At 38.9% G+C, this 27,363-nt stretch overlaps 1 protein-coding gene across 1 annotated transcript in view; it reads right to left on the reverse strand.

Moving 5' to 3' along the window:
* LOC118549013 (phospholipid-transporting ATPase ABCA3-like) overlaps positions 1-27,363 on the reverse strand; it is a 191,444-nt gene that overhangs the window by 63,385 nt on the left and 100,696 nt on the right. The window contains exons 17-18 of the mRNA XM_036113189.2: positions 15,799-15,970; positions 14,775-15,069 (exon numbers count right to left, since the gene is read on the reverse strand). Of these exons, the coding sequence (XP_035969082.2) occupies positions 14,775-15,069; positions 15,799-15,970 (467 nt within the window). The remainder of the gene's footprint in view (positions 1-14,774; positions 15,070-15,798; positions 15,971-27,363) is intronic.

A 27,363-nucleotide genomic window follows, 5' to 3' on the forward strand; every position in this document is an offset into this window, starting at 1 on the left:
TTCTTTTTGATGCTATTATGATTTGTGGTAACTTGTGTTTTCTCCCATAGGATTGTGTCCATTTCACCTAAGTTGGATTTAAAAAATTCCAGTTGGAAAAGTTCTGCCTTTTTATTGGCGTGTTTACTCCATTTACATTTAATGTAATTACTGATATGCTAAGATTTATATCTGCCATTTTGCTATTTATTTTCTTTTTTTTGCACTTTATTTATTTTTTATTTTTATTTTTATTATGTGTAATTAGCCAATATATTGCTATTTATCTTCTATGTCTTATCTCCTTTTTGTTCCTATTTTCCTACTACTGCAATTTTATGTTAAACACATTTTGTACTGTACCAGTTAAGTTCCTTTGTTGTTGTTGTTGTTTTACTTTTTTTTTTTTTAAAGTTTATTTTCTCAGTGGGTGCTCTGGGGATTACAATATAAATCCTAATTTAACTAGCTCAGATAGACACCAATGTACTTCTGATAGTGTACAGAAATTTTGCTCCAATATAGTTCCCTTCCCTCCTCCCTCCTTTGTGCTATTATCATAATATAAATTACACTTTTATATATTATAAGCCCATTAACACAGTTTCTTAACTACTGTTTTATGCAATTGTCTTTTTTTTTTTTTCAGATTTTATTTATTTATTTGACAGAGAGAGACAGTGAGAGAGGGAACACAAGCAGGGGAGTGGGAGAGGAAAGCAGGCTTCCCGCCAAGCAGGGAGCCTGATGCGGGGCTTGATCCCAGGACCCTGGGATCATGACCTGAGCTGAAGGCAGACACTTAATGACTGAGCCACCCAGGCACCCCTATGCAATTGTCTTTTAAATAAGTTAGAAAAAAGTAGTTAATATATATGTCTATACTTCTTTCATATTTATCTATGTGATTATCTTTGCCAGTGCTCTTATTTCTTTGTATGGGTTGAAGTTACTGTCTAGTGTTGTTTTATTTCAGTCTTAAGAAATCCCTTTAGTATTTCTTAGAGGGAAGGTCTAATGGTGATGAATTCTCTTGGTCTTTGTTTATCTGGGAATGTCCATATTTCTTCATTTTGAGGGAGAAATGTGCTGGATATAATATTCTTGGCTGACAATTCTTTCTTTCAGCACTTTTTTGTCATCCCACTGTCTTCTGGCCTTCTGGCCATCCCACTGATTTCTGACAAAATGTCAGCTGTTAATATTATTGATAATCCCCTAATAAATCATCTCTCTTCTGCTTTTAAGATTTTCTCTTTCTTTGATTTTCACTACTTTGATTATAATGTGTCTAAGTGTAGATATCTTTGAGTTAATCATACTTAGAACTTATTGAGCTTCTTGTATGTAAAGATCAATGTTTTTTCTCAAATTTGAGAAGTTTTCAGCCATTTTTTCGTTAAATTATTATTACTTTTTGCCCCTTTATCATTCTCCTCACCTTCTGGTACTCCCATTATGTATATATTGGCATGCTTGCTATTGTTCCATATTTATCAGAAGCTCCCCTCCCCCACTTTTTTCTTCTTTCTGTTCCACAGAAAGATAATCTTTACTGACCTTTACTGACCTACCTTCAATATAGCTGATTCATTTTTCTGAAAATTCAAGTCTGTTGTTGAAAGCCTGCTTTCCTCTCCCACTCCCCTGCTTGTGTTTAACTTTTAATTTCAGTCATGCTTTTCTTTTTGTTTTTCTAATTGTTTTTCTTTTTAAGACTTTTTATTTTTAACTCCAGTTAGTTAGCATACAGTGTAATATTAGTTTCAAATGTACAAATAGTAATTCAACACTTCCATACCCCCACCCAGTGCTCATCATGTTAAGTGCATTTCTTAATCACCATCACCTATTTAACCTATCCCCCATACCCCACCCCATCTTGGGTGAACCATCGATTTGTTCTCTGTAATTAAGAGTCTGCTTCTTGATTTCTCTTATTTTTTTTCCTTTGCTTGTTTGTTTTGTTTCTTAAATTCCACATGAGTGAAATCATATGGTATTTGTCTTCTATTTCTTTTCATTGTCTAACTGCTGAGGCTAGGACTTCTAGTACTATGTTGCATAAAAGTGGTGAGAGTGGACATCTTTGTTCCTGATCTTAGGAGAAAAGCTCTCAGTTTTGCCCCACTGAGCATGATGTTAGCTGTGCATTTTTCATATATGGCCTTTATTATGTTGAGGTAATTTCCCTCTAAACTTATTTTCTTGAGGTTTTTATCATGAATGGATGCTGTATTTTGTCAAATGCTTTTCCTGCATGTACTGAAATGATCATATGGTTCTTATCTTTTCTCCTATTGATGTGATGTATCACATTAATTGATTTGTGAATATTAAACCACCCTTGCAACCCAGGAACAGATCCCACTTTATTGTGGTGAATGTTTTTTGTTTTGTTTTGTTTTTTACTGTATTGTTGGATTCAGTTTGCTAGTACTTTGTTGAGGATTTTTGCATCTGTGTTAATCAGCGATGTTGGCCTGCACTCTTTTTTAGTGGTGCCTTTAGTGGTTTTGGTATCAGGGTAATGCTGGAGTCATATAACGAATTGGAAGTTTTCCTTCTTTTTCTGCTTATTAACTCTTTGTGTGTATGTGTGTGTGTATGTGTGTGAATTGCTGTGGGACTTTTACTGGGAGAGATAAAAGTACTTAGTAAGGTGGGCCAAACAATTGGGCCAAACATCCCTCCTTCCCAAACATGTTTGCTGTCCAAAAATTAAAATATGACCTATGGAGAGAAGAGTTGAGATAGTGATTGAACGTTATAGGGAGGAAACACAGAACATGTGTCAGTGAATAGACTAAGCCTGCACCGAGAGGGCCACGAAAACAGTGGTTGCACAAAGAATGTGAGCACACATCTCTGAATTGTCCATGGATGAATGTGTATACATATATACATTTAAATTGTTTCTCTTTTTCATCTTCTCTCCTTTTTTCCTCCATTCTGCTCACTATAGTCCCAGTTCCTCTTTCCATAGGAAGGGAAAGAAAAGGGAGCTAAACAAACCATCACCAAATTGTAACCAGACTCACATTTATCAGGTTTTCAATTTTCTGAGCTAATAAAGGATCCTTTTAAGTGTTCACTGAGTGCCTAGGAGAATTCTGCATTTGTTTTAAGATGTGCCATATGACTGGGTTATTCATTACACTTCAGGTCAACTATGTTCTTTCACTTCACAGCCTCAAGACTGTCATGTCAATTAAATCAGATCATCATATGGCATTGATAACCACCTGCTACTTTAACAGATCTGGAGCCTTCTGTTAGACATCATTGGTTTTTGTGTTATCCCTCATGAAAACTTTTAGGTCAGTTGCTTTCAAAGTATACTCCTTGGTGAGGTTTGCTCTAGCTGGATATATTTCTCCTAGACCTTGAACTCCCAGCTGTACACTTTCTATGTGGTTGTTGTAGAGTTTGAATTTGGCATTCTGTGGATGCCAACTGGTTACTTTTGTAATAAGCCTTGCATGGTTTGGACATAGTTCCTTTTCTGAAAACATTCATTGTCTTTGTTCTTCTTTTCCAAAAGGAGGTGATAGGCCAACTGATTTGCTCCTTCCAGAGTTTATCTGACTCTTGACAATTCTTGGGTACATTTGGGGTTTAGTGATTTAGGTGACCAGAAATCTTTTAATTTTCTATGTTTAGCAAGCTTAATGAGTAGTATTTTGCCAACAATCCAGGTATCCAGTGACAGCTGTCAGTTGTTGACTAGATTTGAGAAGTTTACAGCTGAAGATTTCTCGCACTGAACAGATGATTGCCTCATAAGTTCAAGGTCATACAAGGCTTATTTGATTTTTTAAAGTTTTATTTAAGTTGCAGTTAATTAACATACAGTGTAATACTAGTTTTAGGTGTATAATTTAGTGATTCAACTCTTGATACAATAGTTGGTGCTCATTACAACAAGAGCACTCAATTTCCATCACCTATTTAGACCATACCCCTACCCACATCCCCTCTGATAACCACCAGTTTGTTTTCTATAGTTAAGAGTCTGCTTCTTAGAGAAAGTCAATTATCATATGGTTTCACTTATTTGTGGAACATAAGAAGTAGCATGGAGGACATTAGGAGAAGAAGGGGAAAAATGAAGGGGGGGAAATTGGAGGGGGAGATGAACCATGAGAGACTATGGACTCTGAGAAACAAACTGAGGGTTTTAGAGTGGAGGGGGGTGGGGGGATGGGTTAGCCTGGTGATGGGTATTAAGGAGGGCACGTACTGCATGGAACACTGGGTGTTATATAAAAACAATGAATCGTGGATCACTACATCAAAAACTAATGATGTATTGTATGGTGACTAACATAACATAATAATAATAAAAATAAAAGAGTCTGCTTCTTGAGAGCCCAGATGTCCATCGACAGATGAATGGATAAAGAAGATGTGGAATATTACTTAGCCATCAAAAGAATGAAATCTTGCCATTTACAACAAAGTGGATGGAACTAGAGGGTATTATGCTAAATGAAATGTCAGTCAGAGAAAGACAAATACCATATGATTGCACTCATATGTGGAACTTAAACAAAACAGATGAACACAGGGTAAGGGAAGGAAAAATAAGACAAAAACAGAGAGTGAGACAAACCATAGGAGATTCTTAACTATAGGAAACAAACTGAGGGTTGCTGGAGGGGAGGAGGGTAGAGGTATAGGGTAACTGGGTGATGGGCATTAAGGAGGGCACTTGATAGAATGAGCACTGGGTGTTATATGCAACTGATGAATCGCTAAATTCTATCTCTGAAACTAATAGTATAATATATGTTAATTAAATTGAATTTTTTTAAAAGAGTCCGTTTCTTGGTTTGCCTCTCTTTTTTTCCCTAAGCTCATTCATTTTCTTAAATTCCATATATGAGTGAAATCACATGGTATTTGTCTTTCTCTGAATTATTTCACTTAGCATTATACACTAGCTTCATCCATGTTGTTGCAAATGTCAAGATTTCATTATTTTTTATTCCACTCTTTTCTCAAGTCCAGTGAGTATCTTTATGATCATTGCTTTAAATTCTCTATGAGGCATGATACTTATATCTGTTTTGCTTATATCTCTGGCTGTGGCCTTGTCCTGTTCTTTCATTTGGGATACATTTCTCTATCTCTTCATTTTGTCTGCCTCTGTCTCTTTCTTTGTGTTAAGAAAGTCAGCTGTGTCTTCTGCTCTTGAAAATAGTCACTTTATGAAGAAGAGGTCCTGGAGTGCCTTGCAGTGCAGTATCCTCTGTTCGCCAGAAACTAGCACTTTAAAAGAGTATCTATGTATGTTGCTTACACCCTATTGTTGTGTTTGAGTCACTTTTCCTTTCAGTGTAGTCATCTGCACTGACTCTCTGTCTGCTATGGGCTGTGCTTATTCTCTGTGGTGTTAGTGGGATCCAAGGAGGCCAGCTCTGAGGGGGTGTGCCAGCTGGGGAATTGGGAGCAAAGTGACAGTATTTGGAAAATTTGTGCTGGGCCACTAGTCCTACGCTGGATCTCCTGAAGCACTGTGGCAGCTGGGGGCTGCATACCAGGGCTGCTGGGGCTGAGGTTGGGCAAGACTGGGCCTGGCACATGCTGGCAGCTGTGAGTATGTGGCATGTGTCTGTGGCTGGAGGCACATGGCTGGGCACTGTTACACATGTGTGTGGCATGCTGCAACAGCAGTGTACCCAGCAGCTGGTTGGAGTGCACACATGGTTTTAATAAAATTTACCTTGAGCCCAGGGCCTAGGCTAGGAAGCTTGGAGTGGGCTAGTCTTCAGGAGAACTCAGGGTGTGGTGCACTGCTAGCTGGTAAGGTAGCAAGTGTCTGTGCAGCCCCCTGACTCTCTCAGGTGGCTCTTTGTTCATGCTGGGGGGCAAGGGAGAAAACAACACCTGTCAGTTCCCTCATTTTTGAAGTTCTCCAACACACTCCAAAATCAGTATGAACAGATCTGTCTCCCGTTTGCCCCCAGTGCTGTGTAAACTGACATTTTTATGTTGCCCCTCTGTGTAGGTTGCTGTCTCTTTAAGGGTGACAACCAAGGTATGACTCATCCTTCTAGCTCACCCAGTGTTTAGTCAACAGACTTTTAAAGTACCACTCCAAGTACCACTGTTTTCATAAACTCATGGAATTCAGCCCCTCTGGTTTTTAAAGCCAAATATTATGGGAGTAGTCTTCCCCATGCGAGTACCCCGGTGTGAGGGTTCTGTGCCCTCTCTGCCCTTACAGCTCCCTCCCTGTTGCAGGCAGCCTTCCTCTGCCTTTCTGATCTTTCTAACCCTTCAGTTGTAGCTTCTCTATATTTAGTTGTGCAGTTTGTTCTGCCAGTCTTTGGATCACTCTCTGGTTTGTTGACTTGGATGTGGACAATATCTAGCTGAAAAATGTGGGATGGCATCCTCCTACTCCACCATCTTTCTTCCACTTTTTTTTTCTCTCAATCATGCTTTTCAACTAAAAAATCTGTTTATTTTTTTAAAAATTATTTGTTTATTAATATTCTCTTTGTGGAGACATAGTTACTATACTTTCCTTTATTCTTTAAACATATTTCCTTTGGTATTTTGAAAATATTTGTAGTAGCTGATTTAAAGTTTTTGTCTGGGAGGGAGGAAAGATGGCGGAGGAGTGGGGGACCCTATTTCAACTGGTCCCCAGAATTGAGCTGGATATCTACCAGACCACTCTGAGCACCCACGAAACCAGCCTGAGATGTAAGAAGATCTGGATCTCTACAAGCAGAATATCGCAGGCGGTTGGTTTTGAGGTATGAAGCGCGAGCCCTGATTCTGCGGGCAGATATTGGAGGATAAACGGCAGTGGGAGGGAGCCTGGCTGTGGGGATCCTACACCGCCGGTGAGCAACAGCCTCATGCACTGGGGACGGGGCACAGACTGACAGACTGGTAGCGGTGGGGAAAGGACTTTAGGGCAACCCCCAGGGCGGAAACCCAGAGAGGCGGGGTCACGTGGGCGAACTGGGAGCAGGGGGCAATTTTAGAAGCACAAAGGGCAGAGATATACCCTGACCTGGAGGCAGGACTGGGGGTGCTGCGGAGGGGCGCACAACCCAGGCTGTTGCAGTTTATAGCAGCACGGACAGAAATGGAGATAGTGTGGCCTGGAGAGCTCACTGAACAGACTGCGGTCTCTCTGCTCTGAGGCAGTGTTGGAAACGGTCTCTTCTGCTCTGACTCGAGGAAGAGACGTGGAAAGCCGCCAGGGAAAACCGCCAGAGAACAAAAGCCCCCAAAACTGATTCCTGCTGAGCCCATCCCTACCACAGGGGGGCAGGGCAACTCCGCCCAAACAGGGTTGCCTGAGTAACAGCGTGGCAGGCCCCTCCGCCAGAAGACAGGCTGGGAAAACCAGAGGCCAGCAACCCTAAGGTCCCAAGAAAACAGGTGTAACTTGCTTGGGTACTGGTCAATAATTTGGACTCTATACATTCCCTCAACCACCCATCAACAGAATGACTAGGAGGTGGAGACCCCAAAATAGAAAAGACTCAGAGATTATGACCTATGCTGCAGATTTACAAATGGATGCAGATATAACCAAGACGTCAGAGATGGAATTCAGGCTAACAATTGTGAAGACAATGGCTAGAATGGAGAAATCAATTAATGGCAACATAGAGTCTCTAAGGGCAGAAATGAAAGGTGAATTGGCAGAACTTAAAAATGCTATCAGTGAGATCCAATCCAATCTAGATAATCTAACAGCTAGGATAACTGAGGAGGAAGAACGAATAAGCGACCTGGAAGACAATTTAATAGATAAAAAGGGAAAAGAGAGGCCAGGGGAAAAAAAACCCTCAGAATCCATGAAAATAGAATCAGAGAAATAAGTGACACCATGAAGCGTTCCAATGTCAAAATAATGGAAATCCCAGAGGGAGTGGAGAGAGAGAGAGGACTAGAAGATGTATTTGAGTAAATCGTAGCTGAGAACTTCCCTAATCTGGGGAATGAAACAAACATTCCCGTCCTAGAGGCAGAGAGGACCCCTCCCAAGATCAAGGAAAACAGGCCAACACCCCAACCTGTAATAGTAAAACTTGCAAATCTTAGAACCAAGGAAACCACCTTAAGGGCAGTTAGGGGGAAGAGATTCCTTACGTACAGAGGGAGGAACATCAGAATAACATCAGACCTATCCACAGAGACCTGGCAAGCCAGAAAGGCCTGGCAAGACATATTCAGGGTACTAAATGAGAAGAACATGCAGCCAAGAATACTTTATCTGGCAAAGCTGTCATTTAGAATGGATGGAGAGATGCAGAGCTTCCACGACCAGCAAAAACTGAAAGAATATGTGACCACTAAGCCGGCCCTGCAAGAAATATTAAGGGGGGTTCTATAAAAGGAGAAAGACCCCAAGAGCCATGTACAACAGATATATACAGGGACAATCTATAAAAACAATATCTTCACAGGCAACATGGTGACAATTAATTGATATCTTTCAATAATCACTCTTTACATGAATGGCCTAAAAGCTCCCATAAAATGGCACAGGGTTGCAGATTGGATAAAAAGACAGGACCCATCCATATGCTGTCTACAAGAGACTCATTTTGAACCTAAAGATACATCCAGACTGAAAGTGAAGGGATGGAGATCCATCTTCCATGCCAGTGGACCTCAAAAGAAAGCTGGGGTAGCAATTCTTATATCAGACAAATTAGATTTTAAACTAAAGTCTGTAATTGGAGACACAGAAGGACACTATATCATTCTTAAAGGGTCTATCCAACAAGAAGATCTAACAATTGTAAATATCTATGCCCCCAACATGGGAGCAGCCATCTACATAAGCCAACTGTTAACCAAAATAAAGAGTCCATATTGATAACAATACGTTAATTGTAGGAGACCTCAATACTCCACTCTCAGCAATGGACAGATCATCTAAGCAGAAAATCAACAAGGAAACAAGAGCTTTGAATGATACATTGGACCAGATGGACCTCATAGATTTTTACAGAACATTCCACCCTAAAACAACAGAATACTCATTCTTCTTGAGCACGCATGGAACTTTCTCCAGAATAGACCACATACTGGGTCACAAATCAGGTCTCAACTGATACCAAAAGATTGAGATTATTCCCTGCATATTCTCAGACCACAATGCTTTAAAACTGGAACTCAATCACAAGAAAAAATTTGGCAGAAATTCAAACACTTGGAAGCTAAAAACCACTCTGCTCAAGAATGTTTGGGTCAACCAGGAAATCAAAGAAGAACTTAAACAATTCATGGAAATCAATGAGAATGAAAACACATCGGTCCAAAACCTATGGAATACTGCAAAGGCGGTCCTTAGGGGGAAATACATAGCCATCCAAGCCTCACTCAAAAAACCAGAAAAATCCCAAATTCACCAACTAACTCTACACCTTAAGGAACTAGAGAAAAAGCAACAAATGATGACTAAGCCACGCATTAGAAGAGAAATAATTAAAATTAGAGCAGAAATCAATGAATTAGAAACCAGAAACACAGTAGATCAAATCAACGAAACTAGAAGTTGGTTCTTTGAAAGAGTTAATAAGATCAATAAACCACTGGCCAGACTTATCCAAAAGAAAAGAGAAAGGACCCAAATTAATAAAATTATGAATGAAAGGGGAGAGATCACGACTAACACCAAGGAAATAGAAACAATTATTAGAAATTATTATCAACAACTATATGCCAATAAACTGAGCAATCTGGATGAAATGGAGGCCTTCCTGGAAACCTATAAGCTGCCAAGACTGAAACAGGACGAAATTGACAACCTGAATAGGCCAATAACCAGTAACGAGATTGAAGCAGTGATCAAAAACCTCCCAAAAAACAAGAGTCCAGGGCCTGATGGTTCCCTGGGGAATTCTACCAAACATTCAAAGAAGAAATAATACCTATTCTACTGAAGCTGTTTCAAAAAATAGAAACAGAAGGAAAACTTCCAAACTCATTCTATGAGGCCAGCATTACCTTAATCCCCAAACCAGGCAAAGACCTCATCAAAAAGGAGAATTCCAGACCGATATCCCTGATGAATATGGATTCCAAAATCCTCAACAAAATCCTAGCTAATAGGATCCAACAATACATTAAAAGGATCATCCACTACGACCAAGTGGGATTTATCCCTGGGATGCGAGGGTGGTTCAACATTTGCAAATCAATCAATGTGATAGAACACATTAATAAGAGGAGGGAGAAGAACCATATGGTCCTCTCAATTGATGCAGAAAAAGCATTTGAGAAAATACAACATCCCTTCCTGATTAAAACTCTTCAGAGTATAGGGATAGAGGGAACATTCCTCAAGTTCATAAAATCCATTTATGAAAAACCCACAGCGAATATCATCCTCAATGGGGAAAAGCTGAGAGCCTTTTCCTTAAGATCAGGAACACGTCAAGGATGCCCACTCTCGCCACTACTGTTCAACATAGTACTAGAAGTCCTAGCAACAGCAATCAGACAACAAAAAGAAATAAAAGGTATTCAAACTGGCAAAGAAGTCAAACTCTCTCTTTTCGCAGATGACATGATACTTTATGTGGAAAACCCAAGACTCAACCCCACATTACTAGAACTCATACAGCAATTCAGTAATGTGGCAGGATACAAAATCAATGCACAGAAATCAGTTGCTTTCTTATACACTAACAACGCAACTGTAGAAAGAGAAATTAGAGAAACGATTCCATTTACAATAGCACCAAAAACCATAAGATACCTCGGAATAAATCTAACCAAAGAGGTAAAGGATCTATACTCTAGGAACTACAGAACACTCATGAAAGAAATTGAAGAAGGCACAAAAAGATGGAAAAATATTCCATGCTCATGGATCGGAAGAATAAACATTGTTAAAATGTCTATGCTACCCAGAGCAATCTATACCTTCAATGCCATCCCAATCAAAATTCCAATGACATTTTTCAAAGTGCTGGAACAAACAATCCTAAAATTTGTATGGAATCAGAAAAGACCCCGAATCACCAAGGAAATGTTGAAAAAAAAAAAAAAAAACAAAGCTGGGGGCATCACGTAGCCCAATTTCAAGCTATATTACAAAGCTGTGATCACCAAGACAGCAAGGTACTGGCACAAAAACAGACATACAGACCAATGGAACAGAATAGAGAGCCCAGATATGGACTCTCAACTCTATGGTCAAATAATCTTTGACAAAGCAGGAAAAAACATGCAATGGAAAAAAGACAGTCTCTTCAATAAATGGTGCTGGGAAAATTGGACAGCCACATGCAGAAGAATGAAACTTGACCATTCTCTAACACCATTCACAAAGATAAACTCAAAATGGATGAAAGACCTCAATGTGAGACAGGAATCCATCAAAATCCTAGAGGAGAACATAGGCAGTAACCTCTTTGACATTGGCCACAGCAACTTCTTTCAAGATACATCTCCAAAAGCTAGTGAAACTAAAGCAAAAATGAACTTTTGGGACTTCATCAAGATAAAAAGCTTCTGCACAGCAAAGGAAACAGTCAACAAAACAAAGAGGCAACCCACAGAATGGGAGAAGATATTTGCAAATGACACTACAGATAAAGGGCTGGTATCCAAGATCTATAAAGAACTTCTCAAACTCAACACCCAAAAAACAAATAATCAAGTCAAAAAGTGGGCAGAAGATATGAAAAGACACTTCTCTGAAGAAGACATACAAATGGCTAACAGACACATGAAAAAATGTTCATCATCATTAGCCATCAGGGAAATCCAAATCAAAACCACACTGAGATACCACCTTACACCAGTTAGAATGGCAAAAATGGACAGGAAAGGAACAACAAATGTTGGAGAGGTTGTGGTGAAAGGGGAACCCTCTTACACTGTTGGTGGGAATGCAAGTTGGTAGAGTCACTTTGGAAAACAGTGTGGAGGTGTCTCAAAAAGTTAAAAATAGAGCTACCCTATGACCCAGCAATTGCACTCCTGGGTATTTACCCCAAAGACACAGATGTAGTGAAAAGAAGGGCCATATGCACCCCAATGTTCATAGCAGCAATGTCCGCAATAGCCAAACTGGAAAGAGCCGAGATGCCCTTCAACAGATGAATGGATAAAGAAGATGTGGTCCATATATACAATGGAATATTACTCAGCCATCAGAAAGGATGAATACCCAACTTTTATATCAACATGGATGGGACTGGAGGAGATTATGCTAAGTGATATAAGTCAAGCAGAGAAAGTCAATTATCATATGGTTTCACTTATTTGTGGAACATAAGGAATAGCATGGAGGACATTAGGCGAAGGAAGGGAAAAATGAGGGGGGAGGGAATTGGAGGGAGAGATGAACCATGAGAGACTATGGACTCTGAGAAACAAACAGGGTTTTAGAGGGGAGGCGGGGGTTGGTTAGCCCGGTGATGGGTATTTAGGAGGGCACGTACTGCATGGAGCACTGGGTGTAATACGAAAACAATGGATCGTGGATCACCACATCAAAAACTAATGATGTATTGTATGGTGACTAACATAACATAATAAAATTAAAAAAAAAAAAAGTCTTTGTGTATTAAGTTCAACATCTGGCCTCCCTCAAGGACATGTACTGGCTTCAGTCCCCACCCCCCCTCATGTTTGGGTCATATGGTTGTTTCTTTCTGTAGTTTTCTGGGACTGGCATAAGAAAGTACCACAGAATGAGTGGCATAAATAACAGAAATTTATTTGCCCTCAGTTCTAGAGGCTAGAAGTTCAAGTCAAAGTGTCAGCAAGGTTGGTTTCTTCTGAAGGCCTTTCTCCTTGGTTTGTAGATGGCTGTCTTCTCACTGTGTCTTCACATGGTCTTTCCTCTGAGTATGCATGTCTGTGTCCTAATCTCCTTTTGTTATAAGGATACCAGTCTATTGGATTAGGGCCCACCCTAGTGACCTAAGTAAGTCTTATACTTAATTACTTTTGACAGAAACTATATCCAAATATAGTCACATTCTGAGGTACTGGGGGTAGGACTTCATTTTATGAATTTTAAGGGGACACAATTCAGCCCATAATTCTTTCCTTTCTCTGTTATTGTTGTTGTGGAAACTGGACATTTAAGATAAGTAGTTTAACAACTCTGGTATCTGAACTCCCCTCCCCATCTCTTGTTTGCTGTTATTGCCTTTTCATTTTTTTTTTTTTTTTAAACTTGTTGCTGCTCATTTGGCTAGTGACTTATGTGGACTAATTCTGTAGATTCTGTATCCTCTACAGTGTGCAGCCACTTATTTCTCTGACAGGCTTAAAAAATTCTGGCTTTTATTTTTAAAACCAGTTCCTAGGAGTCATCCCTGGGTCAGTATAATTTAGTAATCAGCTAAAAGATTTCTTTAAATGCCTAGAACCAGTAAGTCTTCCATTATTTGCCAAAGGGATCTGTGTATAAAGGCATACTTCAAATTTAAGGCAGTTTATAAGTCAGCTTCAACTTTTACTTCTTGCTTGACCAGGTCTCAACATCAACTAGAGCTTTCTGACTGGAGTCTTCTTTCCTTGGTCATTTCTGGTCATACACACTACCATTCTGAGCCTTCTATATCCTCAGGAATATCAGAACTTTTCAAAGTTCATTTTGGTTATCTAGCTCTCCAGGTATGCCTTCAAAATTAATTTGTGGCCAGGCTCTTGTTTGGCTCAACTGAAATCACAGCCTTAGCCAACTGTGATGATGTTACCAGCAGATTGCTCCTGTTTTTATTAATGCCCTGTGGATAGAGCTTTTTCCAAAAAAGCTGAGCCCTGATTCAAATCCGATAGGAACAATCCCCTGGGAATGGAGTTTTTCAGGGACCTATTATTTTAGTTAAATTATTGACAGTGCTCTAGAGATGGGGCTTTTAACACAGCTCTAAATAGATCAGTTCTTTCAATCAACTTCAAGGCTTTTCATGGCTACCATTTCACTGAGCTGAGGAGGGAGAGTGATAGGAATAGTTCTAAGTTAAAATGCCACAGACCTTACTCTTTTTATAGAGGTTTGGTAGTTTGGAATAGACACCTTTTAGTTTGTTCTGTGCTTTTGGTTAATTTCCAGTGTTCTTAATTGGCTGATTTATAAAACTGTTTTCCAAGTATCTTTGTTGCTTTTGTGAGAGAAGGAGTTCCTTCCATCATACCAAAAAATTCAAATTTTCCATTCACTAGGTTTTAGGGTAATTTGCTACAAAGGAATAGATAACAAATAAGCTACATAAAAGGGTTGCTTTTATCATTAAGAAAGATAATGCAGAGGAAGTGTTTAGTATGGTTTTTACCAAAGGTAAGCATTGAACAAATTAAATATAACTATTTATACTACTTTCTAAAAATTAGTTCTGAGGAGTCAATCTATTAAGTATTCTGCCATTTGTTTTTTAAAAGATGAACATAGTAGACTGAAGGGCAAACTTCAGCTCTTGGAATCAACATTTCACCTTGAGAGCTAGAGAAACATTTCTGTATCTTGATCAGAATAAAAATTTTGCGCTAAATTTTGCAGCAATATAGTATTTGGGCTCTTTAACTCATCCTCTGAAAGGTGATGTGATTAGCTGAAAGACAACCTACAGCCAAATGTCTCCATTAGTTATTAACTTTTGTGGCCAGTTGTCTTGAAGTATACTTTTTTGTTTTTTGCCTCTGATTTAGCTGTCTCTAAGATACTGGTAATTAGTAGGAAAAGAAAGAAATGGGTAGCTAAATAGCATAGTTAAGTCCCTTCTTTGTACGTAATACAAATGGGTCTTCATATAGCAGCAGTCTCTTTTATTCCCTATGGGTCTTACCTTGCACTTCCCAAAGTTCTTGATTCTTACGTTTTAGAAAAATCTTAAGATTATTTATGAAATTCAGAGCCAAATCAGAATTCCCTGAAATTGAGTAAGGTACAATTGTTTGACCATATTGACTCAAGTCCAATTCTCTCATGGGTAGGTCAAGATGTGACTGTGCAGTTCTTAAAAGATACGAAGTGAAAACCAAAATTACTGATATCTGTAGCAACATCAACTTCCAATTGCGCCAAGTGAATAGTGCTCTCTTTATAAACATGGAATGAAATTGCTGGCAGTAAAGTGAAAACTAAAAAGAGGAGAGAAACACAGCATTACAATGGGTGGTGACCCAAGTAGGAAATTCATAGTGAAACCCATTAATATAAATGCTCCAAATTTTTATCACACTAGATATACACATATAATACAAATATATCCTTGAGGCCAAGAAAATAAGTAGGATGGAATAAAATTTTATTTGTGTAAGATATTAAGGGAAAGGATTAATATCTATTTCTGATCTAACTACATTGAAAATCTTATCAAGATTATTTTATTCATTAATATACTTGTAGTCTTTCTGATCAGAAAAACAAAATTATATTTATTTCTTTTATTTAATACTAAACCATAATCTATTTGTCAATTTTACAGGGAACTATCCCCATAAAATTTGTATATAACTATTATGGTTTGTTAAGTTTTGATATACAAACTATGGTTCATCATGAGAAAATGCCCCTAATCTGGTCAGCCAATATCTTCTGATTATAACAGCCATAATTTTGGGTCTTGTCATAAAAGAAAATAAATGAGAACTTTTCAAAGTGATTCTGAGAATTAATGGCGAAAGCAGCAGCTGTGATCTTTATCCAGAACCCATTTCTCCTGCATCAGGAAATTAATGGGGTCCATGTCTGGCTGGATCTTCTATGTCTAAACTCCAAACATCTTTTAAGTTAAAATATTAAACAAAGTGTACATATTGTACCCAAGCCAAACATACTAGGTTTACATTCTTAGTGAATTTGCTCACCCCAGTATTAAATTTAATAGTAGCAATTTCATTCAATCTAGAAAAAACAGCTCTCTCATGATATCTGGGCATATTCATATTCCACTTCATGTCTTGTCTCATTTTTTGGCCCTTCAAGGAAGGAGAGTGGGTATCCTGAATATCCATTTGGGAATCTGCCAGGTTATTGACCCTACAAACACACATAACAAAAAGCACAACACATTTCATTTTGACTATAGACTCAATATATTTTATTTAGGGAAAGTCAAACAAGGTTCCAAATTTGGAAGACTCCTTGATCTTTCTCACTGATTGTAAGGTGTTCTGTATAGAGGCAGCATGATAATAGTGCTCCCAATAAACCAGAGGGCTGCTGAAAATCCATAGCAAAGTTTATACCATTCTGAGACATCATGAGAAAAGCAATTACAATATATTGTATGTTACATAAGCTGAACTTATTTAACTTAAAACTTACCTCTAGTCAAAGATAATTACTCTCCTTTGGGGGTTAAAATGTTCTTTGTTTTGTGAAATGATGGGGACATTTATATAATAGAGGTTTTTTTTTTTTTTTTTTTTAAGTCCTAACATTTCTTACTACTGCCTATGTCTAAAACTGGCTCTTTGTGTGTGGATACTTGAAAGAGGTGAAGAGATATATAGGGATAATTATAATCTAAGGAGAAAAATTATAAGAAGAAAAGTGGGAGAAACAATATATCCCAGTATATTGAGAGATAGGAAAGATTAATTACATTGGTCAAAGTGGTAAAACCCTTAGTAGAAAATATATGATTTGAAAGGTGTATTTTTTCTTTTTTTAAAAAGATTTTTATTTACTTATTTGTGAGAGAGACAGAGAGAGAGCGTGAGTGCACAAGCAGGGGGAGGGGCAGAGGGAGAAGCAGGCTCCCTGCCGAGCAAGGATCCTGATGTGAGACTCGATCCCAGGACCCTGGGATCATGATCTGAGCTGAAGGCAGACGCTTAACTGACTGAGCCACCCAGGTGCTCCAGGTGTATTTTTTGTAAACCCCAGAATTATCAAAATTTTTTTAATACCTTCCTGTGAGCATTTGCATGAAAAAGAATATTAATAAATTCTGAACTATGACAATCAAAAGCAATGAGTAGATTGATAAGACTTCTCTACCTTAAAAAACCCATACATTAAATACATTAAAAAACCTGCTTTAAGATATTCTTATAAGCGGGGCGCCTGGGTGGCTCAGTTGGTTAAGCAACTGCCTTCAGCTCAGGTCATGATCCTGGAGTCCCTGAATCGAGTCCCGCATCGGGCTCCCTGCTAAGTGGGGAGTCTGCTTCTCCCTCTGACCCTCCCCCCTCTCATGCTCTATCTCATTCTCTCTCTCAAATAAATAAATAAAAAATCTTAAAAAAAAAAGATATTCTTGTAGCATGTTTTTTGTTTGATACTAAAATCTGAGGACTATTGTGCTTTTAAAATATAATCATTAAATATTTTTCTCTTTCATTTTTCTTAAGTTTTTTTTTGTTTTCATATTTTGTTTATTGGTAATAAATTTCCATTAGAGAATATAAATAAGTGCAAGGCAAAATTCCTACTACCTAGAGATAGTACTGATATTTTCCACATACCTTTATAAAAAGGCACAAACATACATACACTCTCTTAAAAGTGTCAAATGGATTATATTTAGTCCATTTGTTTTCTTTTTATCTTCTTGCTTTCCAGCTCCCCCCCCAGCTTTTTGAAATATGATTGACAAAAATTATATGTTTAAGGTATAGAATATGATGTTTTGATATATGTATATATTATAAAATGATTACCATAATCAAGCAAATTAACATATCCATCACTTCACATACTTACTTTTTTTGTGATAAGAACACTTGAGATTTACTCTCTTGTCAGATTTCAAATTTACAGTATATTATTAAATATAGTCACCATGCAGTATTTGTGGCGACCAGTAGGTCTCCAAAACTTACTTATAACTGAAAGTTTGTACTCTTTGACCAACATTTCTCACTTTCCCCACCTCCTTGCACCTGGTAACCACCATTCTATTCTTTGGTACTATGAGTTCAACTTTTTAAAGACTCTATGTAGAAGTGAGATCATGCAGTTTTCATCTTTCTCTGTCTGGTTTATTTCACTTAGCATAATGTCCTCCAGAGAGCCCAGAAATAAACACACACTTATCTGGTTAATTAACCTACAATAAAGGAGGCAGGAATATACAATATATTCTGTCTTTTCAATAAACGGTGTTGGGAAAACCGGACAGCTACATACAAAAGAACGCAACTGGACCACTTTCTTATGCCATATACAAAAATAAACTCAAAATGGATTAAAGACCTAAATTTGAGACCTGAAACCATAAAATTCCTAAAATAAAACAGGCAGTCATCACTTGGACATTGGCCTTAACAACACATTTGTGGATATATCTCCTGAGGCCAGGAAAACAAAAGCAAAAATAAATTATTGGGACTAAACCAAAATAAAAAGCTTCTGCACAGCCATACAACAAAAAGGCAACCTAGTGAATGGGAGAGGATATTTGCAAATGACAAATCTAATTAAGTGTTTAATATTGAAAATACATAAAGAACTTACATAACTCAACATGCATACACACATGCAACACATACACAATCAGATTAAAAAATAAACAGATGAGAGAAGAGGCAAGATGGTGGAAGAGGAGGGGACCTTGTTTCAATTGGTCCCCTGAATTTAGCTGGATATCTACCAAACCATTCTGAACACCCATGAAATCAGCCTGAGATGTAAGAATATATATCTGGATCTTTACAAGCAGAAAAACACCACCTGTCTTGAGGTAGGAAGGGGTGAGTCATGAATCTGCAGGGAGATATTGGAAGATAAACAGAAGGGGGAGGGAGCCTCCATAAGCTGGCACCTGAAAAGTGATTTAACACTGGAGGGCAAAAGCGTCCTGTGCCTGGAATGGGCAAAAACTCGCAGAGAGGTAGTGGCAGGGAAAAGGCTTTAGAGCAGCCCCCAGACAGGATCCAGGATCTGTGGGTGCATACTTGCGAGCCCCTGTGAGCCCACAACCACTCACAGTTTTAGAAGCACAAAAGGCAGGGACACACACCAGTCCCTGGGTCGACCTCTGAGAGAGTCCCTGTGGGCATGCACTGTGGGTGGCTGTGGTTTTCAGAGGTGCATACGGAAACAGAGACTGCGTTCTGGAGGGTTTAGTGAAGGAACAGACTGTGATTTCTCTGCTCTGGGACAGAGGTCTGGGGGTGGCCATTTTTGCTTTGACCCACGGAAGAGGCATGGAAAGCCGCCAGAAAACAAAATCTCAAAAAACCGGTTTCTAAGGAGCCAAGGCCCCAGACAGGGTGCAGGGCAACTCCGCCCAGGCAGGATTGCCTGAGAAACAGCGCAGCAGAGCCCTCCCCCAGAAGACAGGCTGGAAGAACAAGAGGATGACAAACCTAGGGTCCCCATAAAAATGTAAAGTCCCAACACCAGGGGAAAATACTATATTGAGCTCTAGTCGTTGCCTCATGGCTTGTTTATTTTTCAGATACAACTCTCCTTTATTCTTTCTCTTATGCTTCTTCTATGTTTTTTCTTTTTACCTTTTCCTCATTTCAACTAGATGTTTAATATATTTCATAGTAGCTTTTTACCTTGTACTTTTTCACACCTATTTTTTTTTATAGATATATGCTTCAATGCAGTCCTTTTTTCCTTATTCAATATTACCTTTACATATATATATATATATATATATATATATATACAAGTTTTATTTTCTCTGTAATTTTGGGAAGTAGTGTCCTCTAACAAACAGAACAAAATACACCCAAGAACAACTGAAACACTCTATTTTGTCCACACTGAGAGACTATAGTCCTGATTCCCCTCACCCCACCCTTTTTTTTCAAAGATTTTATTTATTTACTTGACAGAGAGAGAGAGAGAGAGAGAGCACAAGTAGGGAGAGCCCCAGGCAGAGGGAGAGGGAGAAGCAGGCTCTCCGCTGAGCAGGGACCCCGATGTGGGGCTCAATCCCAGGACCCTGGGATCATGACCTGAGCTGAAGGCAGACGCTTAACCAACTGAGCTACCCAGGTGCCCCTCACCCCACCCTTAAAAAAATTTTTTTCCTAAATTTTAAAAAAATTCTATAAATTTTATTCTTGTATTTTATTTTGGCTTTATCTTTTCAGCGGTGGCGTCCAACTGCTCTGGATTTTCCTAGGGTGCATCTTTCTTGGGTCATGGTTGACATTTTGGATTCAGTACATTCCCTCAACCATCCCTCAACAGAATGACTAGGAGGAGGAACTCCCAACAAAGAAAAGAACCAGAGACAATGGCCTCTGTCACAGACCTAATGGATATGGATATAAGCAAGATGTCAGAGATAAGACTTCAGGGTAGCAATTATGAAGTCAGTAGCTAGGCTTGAGAAAACCATTAGTGACAAAATAGAATCTCTGAGGCAGAAATGAGATCTAATCAGGCCAAACTTAAAAATGCTATGAATGAGATGCAGTCCAAACTGGATACTCTTACAGCCAGGGTAAATGAGGCAGAAGAATGAATTAGTGAACTAGAAGATAAGCTGATAGAAAGGAAGGAAGCTGAGGAGGATAAGGATAAATAGCTACAAGCTCATGAGATCAGACTTAGAGATCAAGGACACCATGAAACGTTCCAATATCAGAATTATTGGGATCCCTGAAGGGGTGGAGAGAGAGGACTAGAAGGCATATTTGAGCAAATCATAGCTGAGAACTTCCCTAATCTGGGAAAGGAAACAAGCATTCGTGTCCAAGAGGCAGAGAGGACCCCTCTCAAGATCAATGAGAACAGACCAATGCCCCTGCATATAGTAGTAAAACCTGCAGATCTTAGAACCAAGGAAGCCATCCTGAGAGCAGCTAGGGGGAAGAGATTTCTTATGTACGGAGGGAGGAACATCAGAATAACATCACACCTATCCACAGAGACCTGGCAAGCCAGAAAGGGCTGGCAAGACATATTCAGGGTACTAAATGAGAAGAACATGCAGCCAATGATCCTTTATCCAGCAAGGCTCTCAATCAGAATGGATGGAGAGACAAAGAGCTTCCAGGACCAGCAGAAATTGAAAGAATATGTGATCCCCAAGTCAGCCCTGCAAGGAATTTTAAGGGGGATTCTATAAAAGAAGAAAGACCTCAAGAGTAACATAAACCAGAAATTTACAGAGACAATCTATAGAACAGGGACTTTACAGGCAATATGGTGGCACTAAATTCATATCTTTCAATAGTTACCCTCAATGTGAATGGCCTAAATGCTCCCATGAAATGGTACAGGGTTGCAGATTGATAAAAAGACATGGCCCATCCATATGCTGTTTACAAGAGCCTCATTTTGAACCTAAAGATACCTCTAGATTGAGAGTGAGGGGATGGAGAATCATTTATCATGCCAATGGACCTCAAAAGAAAGTGGGGGTAGCAATTCTCATATCAAATTAGATTTTGAACCAAAGACTGTAGTAAGAGATGTAGAGGTACACTATATCATACTTAAAGGGTCTATCCAACAAGAAAACCTTTCAATTGTAAATATCTATGCCACCAACATGGGAGCAGCCAACTACATAAGCCAACTGCTAACCAAAATAAAGAATCATATTGATAATAACACATTAATACTAGGAGACCTCAATATTCCACTCTCAACAATGGACAGATCATCTAAGCAGAAGATCAACAAAGAAACAAGAACTCTGAAGGACACATTGGACCGTACAGACTTCATAGATATATACAGAACATTCCACCCTAAAACAACAGAATACCCATTCTTCTCAAGTGCACACGAAACATTCTCCAGAATAGATCACATCCTGGGTCACAAATCAGGTCTCAACTGATACCAAAAGATTGAGATTATTCCCTGCATGTTATCAGACCACAATGCTTTGAACTGGAATTCAATCACAAGAGGAAATTTGGAAGGAATTCAAACACTTGGAAGTTAAAGAGCATCCTGCTAAAGAATGATTGGGTCAACTAGAAAATTAAAGAAGAATTTATTATTTTATTTTATTTTATTTTTTTTTTTTTTAAATTTATTTGAGACAGAGAGAATGAGAGAGAGAGAGCACATGAGAGGGGGGAGGGTCAGAGGGAGAAGCAGGCTCCCTGCCGAGCAGGGAGCCCGATGCGGGACTCGATCCAGGGACTCCAGGATCATGACCTGAGCCGAAGGCAGTCGCTTAACCAACTGAGCCACCCAGGCGCCCTTAAAGAAGAATTTAAACAATCCATGGAAACCAATGATAATGAAAACACATTGGTCTAAAACCTATGGGATACTGCAAAGGTGGTCCTAAGGGGGAAGTACATAGCCATCCAAGCCTCTCTCAAAAAAGTAGAAAAATCCCAAATGCACAAGCTAACCTTACACCTAAAGGAGCTGGAGAACGAGCAGCAAATAAAACCTAAAACAAACAGGAGAAGAGAAATAATAAAGAGCAGAGATCAATGAAATAGAAACCAGAAAAACAGTAGAGCAGACCATCGAAACTAGAAGCTGGTTCTTTGAAAGAAATAATAAGATCAGTAAACCCCTGGCCAGACTTATCCAAAAGAAAAGAGAAAGGACCCAAATTAATAAAATCATGAATGAAAGGGGAGGGATCACGACTAACACCAAAGAAATAGAAACAATCATTAGAAATTATTAATAGCAACTATATGCCAACAAATTAAGCAACCTGGATGAAGTGGTTGCCTTCCTGGAAACTTATAAACTACCAAGACTGGAACAGGAAGATAGACAATCTGAATAGACCAATAAGCAGTAACGAAATTGAAGCAGTAATCAAAAACCTCCCAAAAAACAAAAGTCCAGGGCCAGATGGCTTCCCAGGGGAATTCTACTAAACATTTAAAGAAGAAATAATACCTATTCTACTGAAGCTGTTTCAAAAAGATAGAAACAGAAGGAAAACTTATAAACTCTTTCTACAAGGCCAGCATTACCTCGATCCCAAAACCAGACAAAGACCCCAACAAAAAGGAGAATTATAGACCAATATCCCTGATGAACATGGATGCCAAAATACTCAATAAGATCCTAGCCAATAGGATACAACAGTACATTAAAAGGATTATCCATCATGACGAGGTAGGATTTATTCCTGGAATGCAAGGGTGGTTCAACTTTTGTAAATCAATGAACGTGATAGATCACATTAATAAAAGAAAAGACAAGAACCATATGATCCTTTCAACAGATGCAGAAAAAGCATTTGACAAAATACAGCATCCTTTCTTGATTAAAACTCTTCAGAGTGTAGGGATAGAGGGAACATTCCTCAATATCATAAAAGCCCACAGTGAATATCATTCTCAGTGGGGAAAAACTGAGAGCTTTTCCCTTTAGGTCAGGAACACGACAGCGATGCCCACTCTCACCATTGCTGTTCAACATAGTACTAGAAGTCCTAGCATCAGTAATCAGACAACAAAAAGAAAGAAAAGGCATTCAAATTGGTAAAGAAGGCAAACTCTCACTCTTTGCAGATGACATGATACTCCACATGGAAAACCCAAAAGACTCCACTCAAAAATTGGTAGAACTCATATAGCAATTCAGCAAGATGGCAGGATACAAAATCAAAGCACAGAAATCAGTTGGTTTTCTACACACTAACAATGTGACCGTAGAAAGGAAAATGAAGGAATCAATTCCATTTACAATAGCACCAAAACCCATAAAATACCTAGGAATAAACCTAACCAAAGAGATAAAGGATCTATACTCTAGAAACTACAGAACACTTACGAAAGAAATGGAGGAAGACAAAGAGATGGAAAAACATTCCATGCTCATGGATTGGAAGAATAAACATTGTGGAAATGTCTATGCTGCCCAGAGCAATCTACACTTTCAATGCCATCCTTATCAAAATACCATTGGCATTTTTCACAGAGCAGGAACAAACAATCCTAAAATTTGTAGGGAACCGGAAGAGATACCAAATAGCCAGGGGAATGTTGAAAAAGACAAACAAAGCTGGGGGCATCACAATGCCTGATTTCATGCTATATTACAAAGCTGTGGTCACCAAGACACCATGGTATTGGCAAAAAAACAGACACAGAGATCAATGGAACAGAATAGAGAGCCCAGATATGGACCCTCAACTCTATGGTCAACTAATCTTCAACAAATCAGGAAGAAATATTCAATGGAAAAGACAGTCTCTTCAATAAATGGTGCTGGGAAAATTGGACAGCAACATACAGAAGAATGAAACTGGACCATTCTCTTACACCATACACAAAGGTAAATTCAAAATGGATGAAAGACCTCAATGTGAGACAGGAATCCATCAAAATCCTAGAGGAGAACATAGGCAGTAACCTCTTTGACATCGGCCACAGCAACTTCTTTCAAGACACGTCTCCAAAGGCAAGGGAAACAAAGCAAAAATGAACTATTTGGATTTCATCAAGATAAAAAGCTTCTGCACAACAAAGGAAACAGTCAACAAAGCTAAAAGGCAACCTATGGAATGGGAGAAGATATTTGCAAATGACATAACAGATAAAGGGCTGGCATCCAAGATCTACAAAGACCTTCTCAAACTCAACACCCAAAAACTAATAATCCAGTAAAAAAATGGGCAGAAGACATGAACAGACACTTCTCCAAAGAAGACATACAAATGGGTAACAGACACATGAAAAAATGTTCAACATCACTAGCCATCAGGGAAACACAAATCCTTTCTTGATTAAAACTCTTACACCACCTTAGACCAGTTAGAATGGCAAAAATTAACAAGGAAGGAAACAACAAGTGTTGGCAAGGATGTGGAGAAAGGGGAATGCTCTTATACTGTTGGTGGGAATGCAAGCTAGTGCAGCTACTTTGGAAAGCAGTATGAAGGTTCCTCAAAAAGTTAAAAATAGAACTGCCCTACAACCCAGCATTTGCACTACTAGGTATTTACCCTGAAGATACAGATGTACTGAAAAGAAGGGGCACATGCACCCCAATGTTCATAGCAGCAATGTCCACAAATAGCCAAACTGTGGAAGGAGCCAAGATGCCCTTCTACAGATGAATGGATAAAGAAGATGTGGTACATACGTACAATGGAATATTACTCAGCCATCAGAAAGGATGAATATCCACCATTTGCATTGATATGGATGGGACTGGAGGAGATTATGCTAAGTGAAATAAGTCAATCAGAGAACAACAATTATCATATGGTTTCACTCATATGTGGAACATAAGGAATAGCACAGAAGACCATAGGGGAAGGGAGGGAAAACTGAAGGGGGGGGGAATCAGAGAGGGAGACGAACGACTATGGACTCTGGGAAACAAACTGAGGGTTTGTGGAAGGGGAGGTGGGTGGGGGGCATGGGGTATTTGGGTGATGGGTATTAAGGAGAGCACATGTTGTGTTGAGCACTGGGTGCTATAGGCAACTGTTGAATCACTGAACACTACATCAAAAACTAATGATGTACTATATGGTGGCTAACTAAAAATCATAAGAAAAATAAACAGATGATATGAATAGATGTTGTTTCAAAGAAGACATAGATGGTGGCTAACTAAAAATAATAAGAAAAATAAAGAGATGACATGAATAGACGTTGTTTCAAAGAAGACATACAGATGGCCAATAGACACATGAAAAGATGCTCAACATCGCTTATCAGGGAAATGCATATCAAAACCAAAAGGAGATATCACGTTACACCTGTGAGAATGGCTAAAATAAAAAAGACAAGAAACAACAAGTGTTGGCAAGAGTGTGGAGGAAAAGGAACCCTTGTGCACTGTTTGGTGGGAATGCAAGCTGGTGCAGCCACTGTGGAAAACAGTATGGTGGTTTCTCAAAAAATTAAAAATGGCACTACCATATGATCCAAAAATTCCACTCTTGAGTATTTAGTAGGGACTCTAATTCAAAAAGATAAATACACTCTTATGTTTACTGCAGCATTATTCACAATAGCCAAGATATGGAAGTGACCCAAGTGTTCACTGATAGTGGTTTAAGAAGATGTGATACACACACACACACACACACACACACACAAATATTACCCATAATAAAAGAATGAGATCTTGCAGTTGCAACAACATGGATGGATCTAGAGAGGATAATGCTAAGTAAAATAAGTCAGATAAAGATAAATACCATATGATTTCACTTTTTTGTAGGATCTAAAAAACAAAACAAATGAACAAAAAAACCAAAAAACCCAGCCTCTTAAATACAGAGAACCTCTGGTGGTTGCCAGAGGGAAAGTGGGTGTGGGGAGGGGTGAAATAAATGAAGGGGATTAAGAGAGACAAAGTTCCAGTGATAAAATAATAAGCCATGGAGATGAAAAGTACAGCATAAGGAATACAGTGAATAATATTGTAATAACATTGTATGGTGACAGATTAAGAGTACACTTATTGTGGTAAGCACTGAGTCATATACAGAATTGTCAAATTATTATAGTGTACACCTGAAACTAACACAATGTATGTCAGTTATACTACAATAATAAAAAAAAGAGAATATAAACAAAGTAAAAATGCAACAGAGAGAAAATGTTTGCCTATCATGTATCTGATAAGGGATTAATATCAAGGATATATAGAAATATTGTAAAACTCAACAATGTAAAGAAATGACCTGATTAAAAAATGGGTCGCACCACAGTTAATCATAAAGAAGAGGTCACATTGAAAAGTGTAGGAGGGGTGGACACATTGTCAGGAAGCAAACCCCTGGACATACTAACCACAAACAGGAGGGACACGAGAAGCCTGGAGAAGTGAGAGGATCAGATCCCACACCAGGCACCTCAGGCGCTGGGGATCCATATAGTGAGGATGAGTTCCTATAAAATCTGGCTTTGGAAACAAGTGGGGTTTAACTTCAGGAGCTTTGAAAATTGGTGGGGCTTAATGCCAGGTAATTTAACTCTGGGAGAATAGGAGGGCAAAAGGAAACTGAGTCCCTAAACCTAAAGAGCCAGCATAGTAAATAACTCAGACTGGGACATTGAAAAGTGCCTGGGGTATACATGAAAGAGATTTATTTGCTGATCTCAAAACTTGCCCTGGAAGTGGGAGGCATCTTCAGGAGGTTTCTTCAAGAATAAAAGTCTTGGTGGGCAACATTTTTCTTCTCCTCTGTAGCCTACATACCTAGACAATTGTAAGAACAAGACAACCCTCTTCATTTATCTTGCTGGCACCACACACCCCATTCCAGCATTCCTTGTTGATGTACCCTGTCCAACCCATCCACCTCAGCAGATGTCCCTCCAAAGAGCAGCTCCTGCCCCACCACATTCTACAAGAAACCCCAACAGTGAATGGCACCACTCTAAAGTGATTCCTGTTCTGGAGAGGGGGGAAGATAACCCCATATACCAGCATGTCTCAAGTTCCAGCAGCAGAACTTTTCAGCTGGCCATGCAGGAAGAAAGCCCTGCCATTTGGTGTGCCTGCAGCTATGGCAGAAAGACTAATTACAGATGTCTAGTCTAACTTCTGGCAACCAACAA

This window comes from Halichoerus grypus, chromosome 6 (assembly GCF_964656455.1).
Source record: "Halichoerus grypus chromosome 6, mHalGry1.hap1.1, whole genome shotgun sequence".
NCBI lineage: Eukaryota > Metazoa > Chordata > Mammalia > Carnivora > Phocidae > Halichoerus > Halichoerus grypus.